The 7,658-nt window shown below is 40.8% G+C and overlaps 1 protein-coding gene across 2 annotated transcripts in view; it reads left to right on the top strand.

Annotated features, from left to right (window-relative positions):
* LOC106879539 (T-box protein VegT-B) overlaps positions 1-7,658 on the top strand; it is a 163,176-nt gene that overhangs the window by 117,091 nt on the left and 38,427 nt on the right. For both annotated transcript variants that reach the window (XM_052968471.1, XM_014929280.2), the window contains one exon: positions 7,099-7,366. In XM_052968471.1, coding sequence (XP_052824431.1) covers positions 7,099-7,366 — 268 coding nt within the window. The remainder of the gene's footprint in view (positions 1-7,098; positions 7,367-7,658) is intronic.

A 7,658-nucleotide genomic window follows, 5' to 3' on the forward strand; every position in this document is an offset into this window, starting at 1 on the left:
TGTGTCTTGTTCTAGTTAATTATTCTTGTATTTGGACTCATGGAATATATATTAATTGAATAATTTTGTATTATTTTTCCCTCACGAATTCAACCTCAATAAGCAGTCGCTCTACCCGCTAGAAATAGCAGTTAACTCTCCTTATAATAATAATTACACCCGCCATCGAAGAAGAAGAAGAAGAAGAAGAAGAAGAAGAAGAGGGGAGAAAGAAGGAGGGAGGAAGAAGAGGAGGAGACGACGAAGATGACACCAACACTAACACAAAAGGGATGCTCAATGTATCAGAACCACATTAAAATAATTCTAGATTGCACCCAGTAAATATCCACCTATGGCAAACAAACTGGCCGTAGCATTGTGTCCAATAAAAGAAGGAGGTTCTTCTGATGCTGCAAAGCAAGCAGATTATTCGCTAAAGTTTGACTAAGTGGACGTGGCACGCTAAACTCTAAGATCGCCTAATGATTCATTCGAATCTAAACTTTCTGTTCGATACCAACCTCGGGTGCATTGAACGTCGTTGTAGCTGGTGGTGAGGGTGGGGGCTTTAGTTGTGGGCCTGGCTTTTCATTAACAAATCCCCACGTAGTAGCTAATGATCGCCAAGCAGCCGCATTCAACCAATGACAACAGAGTCGAGGAGAAAAGATTGAAATTTGAGTGGAACAATGAAACAAGCCAAACAGAAAGTCACTGAGCGGTCGTGCAACATGCTAGAAATAGTAGAGCTTTCTCGCTCAAATTTCATATCCAACAGTCTTAATAAAGGAAACGTAACGTTTAGACCAGCAATGCACAACCAGCGGCCCACAAAACCATTCTGCGAATATTTTCTTAGTTTAATGATTAACTGGAAATTAATATAGCGAATTGCTTTGTGCCACAAACATACACTGAAAACACACATACTCTTTTACTCTTTTACTTGACTTTACTCTTTTACATTCTGGAGCACCGCCTTTAGTCGAGCAAATCGACCCCAGAGCTGATTCTTTGTAAGCCTAGTACTTATTCTATCGGTCTCTTTTGCCTAACCGCTAAGTTACGGAGACGTAAATACACCAGCATCGGTTGTCAAGCGATGTTGGGGAGACAAACACAGGCACACAAATATATACACACATATACATATATATATATATATACATATATACGACCGGCTTCTTTCAGTTTCCGTCTACCAAATCCACTCACAAGGCTTTGGCCGGTCCGAGGCTATAATAGAAGACACTTGCCCAAGGTACCACACAGTGAGACTGAACCCGGGCCCATAAGCAAGCTACTTACCACACAGCCACTCCTGCACCTAATAGTATTTATTAATCAACTTTTATTATTATATTTCTTTTCTATACTACTGTTTTTGTATGTTTCCTCATCATCCAAATTATATGATATACTTTGCGGTCCGCCTTGAGTGATTAGATTCACGATTTGGCCCTCTGGACGGAAAAGATTGCGCATCCCTAGTTTAGACAATGAACTCCGTCAGTATACAAAATAGCGGAGCTAAACAACAATGCTGTCAATAAAGTAAGCGGATTAGCGACAGCAAAAAAGAGGAAGCATGCTGAGGCTTTTCTCTCCCTTCTGACCACACACGAGCTCATGCACACACACGTGCGGGATTTGTGTATGTTTTGTGAGACAATAGATAAATCCCGTTAAGGCGGCGAACTGGCAGAAACGTTAGCACGCCGGGCGAAATGCTTAGCGACATTTCGTCTGTCTTTATGTTCTGAGTTCAAATTCCGCCGAGGTCGACTTTGCCTTTCATCCTTTCAGTCGATAAATTAAGTACCAGTTACGTACTGGGTTGATCTAATCGACTGGCTCCCTCCCCCAAAATTTCGGGCCTTGTTCCTAGAGTAGAAAAGAATAAATAAATCCCGTTCCAAGCAACAGGACTGGGCGACGTTCTCTTTAAGGAGGACCAATATTTTGCACAAACATACAAGTCTTCTTTCTCATTGGTTCATTTGTTATCCAAGTAAAACAAAGACCCTTGCTCTCTCTTGGGCAACAACGGCCAGCCAGGCACCAGCATGTTTGTGTGTGGGTGTGTGGTTCTTAGTGTGTGTGTTGCTCAAATAGACTCCAACACTGTTTTTCATCTTTTATTAATTCCAGTACTTATTTTATCGCCTCTTTGAGCCGATCAACTGGGTTAGGTAGTCGTAAACAAACTGACAGCATTTGTCAAGCGGCGAGAGACAGACACACACACACACACACATAGAGACATACATCCGCACACACACGCAGACAATATAGACTTTTAAATAGTTTCCATCTACCAAATCCCTTCACGAGGTAGTGGTTGGCCCGGGGCTATTGTCGTCCAAGGTGTTGCTGCGCAATGGGACTGAACCCCGAAACCACATCGTTGCAAAGAAAACTACTAGAACGACACAACCATGCCTGCGTCAATGAATGTGTTGTATGTGCGTACGTATGTACACATGTATGTATAAGTATGTGTGCATATATATATATATATATATATATATATATATATATATATACATACATATATATATATATATATATATGCGAGTGTTTGTGTATGTGTGCATACAGGTGTATGAGTATGTGTGTATACATACGTGCGTACGTATGTAATATATGTATGTATGTATGTATGCATGCATGTGTGTATGCATATATATAAATGTATATATGTATTTATGTCTATCTGTCTGTATGGATGTATGTATAGAGGTGGGCGGAACAAAGAAAGGAAATTAAAATACAAAACAACACACCCACTAACCATCTCTCCTCCTACTTATCAAACCTGTTATTACGGATTCAAGTTTCTGTAATTACTTATCTAATCTCTATTGACTGTCGCGAGACTAATTGATGTGGGTGTAAGAGTCTCTCAAAACAACGACTTGAGTAAATTGCATGTGTGTATGTATACGCGCGCTGTGTATATATGTGTGTGTGTGTGTGTGTGTGTGTGTGTGTGTGTGTGTGTGCATGTGTGTGTGTGTGTGGTACATAGGAGTGGTAGCTACTATTTGTATTGCCCAATCGGTTCGTTTTTTGTTTTTCCTTTTTATAGTTTCTCTCTCTTTCTCTCTTCCTCGTCTCTGTCTATCGATCTCTGTCTCTTACCTACTCTTTCTCTTTCTCTCTCTTTCTCTCTCTCCCTCTACCCCCTCCCCCTCTCTCTCTCTTCAATCTTTCTCAATGTATACACTGACCTATCAACCGTTAAATAAAGGGCCGGAGCTGTGAAATAAATAGGGCGTGTCTCACAAATACGGCCCCTCTCCAACGGAGCAACGCATGCTTATATACATACATTCATACATACATACATACATACATAAGCTCACACACATCAAACGGACTGAACGAATTCAGACAGAAAGTACGATAGCTACACCCTTTCACAAACTTACAGAAAATAGCGTGTGTGTGTGTGTGTGTGTGTGTGTGTGTATACACGCACACACGCAAGTATACACACAAAGACGCAGAATAAACATACAAATGTACACGGCCATGTCAACTCATACATAAGACAAGTACCATATAGATGCATGTGATAAGTACTCTGGGTTTTGAATCCAGCGATCTGAGTTCAAGTCTTGAGAGAACCTAGCACACAATGTTTTACAGGCAGAGGTATGGTTGTGTGGTTTAGAAACTCGCTTTGCAACCACGTGGTTCCGGGTTCAGTCTCACTGCGCAGCACTTTGGACAAGTGTCTTCCTCTATAGCCCCGGGTTGACTAATACTTTGTGAATGGATTTGGTACACGAAAACTGAGTGGAAGCCCGTTGTGTATATATCATATATATATATATATATATATATATATATATATATAATACACGCACATATACAAACACACAGATGCACAAATGCCAATTCACTCGATTACACACACGAACACACACACACACACACACACACACACACACACAAAGACATACACATACACACACACACACACACACAAATAATAAAAGTAGTACATACAGAGAAGCACCTGCACACATGCATATATATATTACACACTAAATATACTATAAACACGCATACGTACATACATTACACACTGGCATTACAGATATACGCACATACATTGCACACATACATGCTATTACTAGCAAACACGTGCATTGCTCGAATATACGCACGCATTATACACATAAACACACACATTACACACATGCACACATACATTGCACGCATATACATATACACACCACACATGTACACATACACAACACACATACATTACACACATACGTTCACCCATAAACACAGCCAGAGATTCATTGCCTTTGGTTAAAACTCTGCTGTATCAAGTTTAACCAAGGGTTAAACATGACCATACACACACACACACACACACACACACACACACACACACACTGGTTTGGAACTACACTCACAATATTTTTTCACGACACGACGCAGAAGGCAGGGTACTTAATGTCCGCCTCGAGTCGATCTTCGTCGAACAGAACCGCAGATCAAAAGACTTTCTACCCTTGACCATCTTGTCTTTTTACATCATCCAATGTCTCCATGGCCTAGTGGTTAAGGTGTTGGGTTCCCTATCACAAGGTCATAGTTTCGATTACTAGACCGGCAGTGTGTTGTGTCTTTGAAGAAAGGTCTTCGTTTAACGTCGTTTCTGTCTACTTAGCTGATATATGAATATCAGGTGAGTGCTTGGTACAGCCCTTTTTCCTATTCCAGTTGTCACATCCATGATGTTCTGCCGGATCGAAAGTAGGAAGTTATAGAAGGTATCTATATCTGCTCACGACTATATAAGCATCTAAAACAATTAGCGGTAGCGTTGTTGTTGGCACTCCGTCGCTTACGACGTCGAGGGTTCCAGTTGATACGATCAACGGAACAGCCTGCTCGTGAAATTAACGTGCAAGTGGCTGAGCACTCCACAGACGTAGTTCTCGGGGATATTCAGCGTGACACAGTGTGACAAGGTTGACCCTTTGAATTACAGGCACAGCAGAAACAGGAAATAAGAGTGAGAGAAAGTTGTGGGAAAGGAGTACAGCAGGGTTCGCCACCATCCCCTACCGGAGCCTCGTGGAGCTTTAGGTGTTTTCGCTCAATAAACACTCACAACGCCCGGTCTGGGAATCGAAACCGCGATCCTATGACCGCGAGTCCGCAGCCCTAACCACTAGGCCATTACACCTCCACAGCGGTAGCGTGGTATACATATTAACAAATCATACTCGTTCACAAGCGACGACAATGACTACCAGGACATGTGATTTGATAAGGCTTTGACTGCTACCTTTTGCCGATTGCGCTACTGCTTTAAGGGACCAAGTGGTGTAGTTGTTCAACTCAGGTTAAGAGACTGGTTAACTAGATACATGATCAAAGGTACTCCAGCAATGAACAACCCATCGATATCCATATCTACGACTACACAGTTCAGTACGTCCTTTTATCCCTCTTTATAATATATATATGTTACGCAGTATGTCTCTAAATTGGTTTCAAATTTGGTACAAGGTCAGAAATTTCGATGAAATTGACCCCGGTGGTCAACTGGTGCTTATTTTATCGACTCCGAAAAGCAAAATCAACCCCGGTGACATTTGAACTCAGAACGTAAAGACAGACGAAATACCGCTAAGCATTTCGCCCGGCGTGCTAACGGTTCTGCCAGCTCACCGCTTTAAATAATGTCTCTATATTACCTATACTTTAATTTCTGTTATTTTTAATTTCATCTTTTCTTATTCTAAACAAAATTATGTGTGTGTGCGTGTGTGTGTGTGTGCTAGTGAAAACAGCTTGTGCTTTTTGAACAGTTTCCATTATCCACATATGAGTGTGATTCGCGTATACGCGCGTGCGTCTGTGCTCCTGCGATTTGTGTGTGTGTTTGTGGATGTACTGACGTCTGTGTGAACATCACCCTTGACAAACTTCTTGTTGCAGCCACCCATTTGGCCAACAGAAACATGTCTTAATATCTTTAACAGACCGTTCCTTCTCCTTCAGATCGCCTTGTCATTATTATTCTCTTTTCTTCATCCTTTCCCAAATTTTCTTCCCCCACCCACCCAACATTTCCCTTCTATGCATACATAACTACTTACTCTCTTGTCATTTCCTATCATTCTCTACTGAGTACAAACACTCAGGAATTAATAAAAAAAATTAATTTTCTCTATCCTCATGCAAAAGAACTTTATCCGAAATGTCGAAAGTTCCCCTTCTATAACGAACACCAGAAACGTTATGTACATGTGTGTGTGTGTGTGTGTGTGTGTGTGTGTGTGTGTGTGTGTGTGTGTGTGTGTGTGTGTGTGTGTGTGTGTGTGTGTATGTGTGTGTGTGTGAGTGCGGAGTAGATGGAACAGGGTCAACTGACGAAGGGATATACTCTTTATGTTGTATGTTTCGTTTCTCTGTTTGTTTTTTTGGTTGTTCAAAAAATGTTCGTTTTCTCTGTTTTTGTTTTTATGTTTTCGTTTCTCATTGTGTTTAACGTTTTTTTTTTTTGATGTCCTATACCCATATATGCATGTATGTATACATATAGATGTAAGTATGTACATATATGTATGCATATAGGCGCAGGAGTGGCTGTGTGGTAAGTAGCTTGCTTACCAACAACATGGTTCCGGGTTCAGTCCCACTGCGTGGCACCTTGGACAAGTGTCTTCTACTATAGCGTCGGGCCGACCAAAGCCTTGTGAGTGGATTTGGTAGACGGAAACTGAAAGAAGCCCGTCGTATATATGTATATATATTTATGTGTGTGTATATGTTTGCGTGTCTGTGTTTGTCCCCCCAACATTGCTTGACAACCGATGCTGGTGTGTTTACGTCTCCATAACTTAGCGGTTCGGCAAAAGAGACTGATAGAATAAGTACTAGGCTTCCAAAGAATAAGTCCTGGGGTCGATTTGCTCGACTAAAAGCAGTGCTCCAGCATGGCCACAGTCAAATGACTGAAACAAGTAAAAGAGAGTAAAGAGTATATATTTATATATTATTTATATTATTATTATATATATATATATATATGACAGAAGTGAAACACTTTTCATGTCCCTTTTCTTTGTCCCTTTTCAGGCGGATGTTCCCAACGCTTAAGGTCAGTCTAGAGGGACTTGATCCTCACACCAAATACATATTGCTTATTGATGTGCTCCCCGTCGATGACTGTCGCTACAAATATCACAATTCCGAATGGGTGGTCACAGGCAAAGCTGAACCCCACATGCCAGGACGTCTGTACGTCCACCCGGATTCCCCAGCATCAGGCTCGCATTGGATGAAGCAACCAGTCTCATTCCACAAACTCAAACTCACTAACAACAATTTGGACCAAAACGGACATGTAAGTAGAAGTCTTCATATCATTGATTGTTCGTCTGACCATCATATGATGGCTCTGTTGATTGTTATGATTATTTGTGCATTCTAACTATCTCTTCCTGTTCCTTCAATTTTCTCTTTTCGCTTACTGTCTTTCTGTCGCTTTCTCTCATTTTCCCTCTCTCCCTTTTGCTCTATTTATTCAAGCACACAAAGATGCCGTCCATATACATACTAAATATATATAAATATATGCATGCATGTATATATCTATATATATATATCTATATCTATATATATATATATATATATAT

The sequence above is a fragment of the Octopus bimaculoides genome, chromosome 1 (genome assembly GCF_001194135.2).
Source record: "Octopus bimaculoides isolate UCB-OBI-ISO-001 chromosome 1, ASM119413v2, whole genome shotgun sequence".
NCBI lineage: Eukaryota > Metazoa > Mollusca > Cephalopoda > Octopoda > Octopodidae > Octopus > Octopus bimaculoides.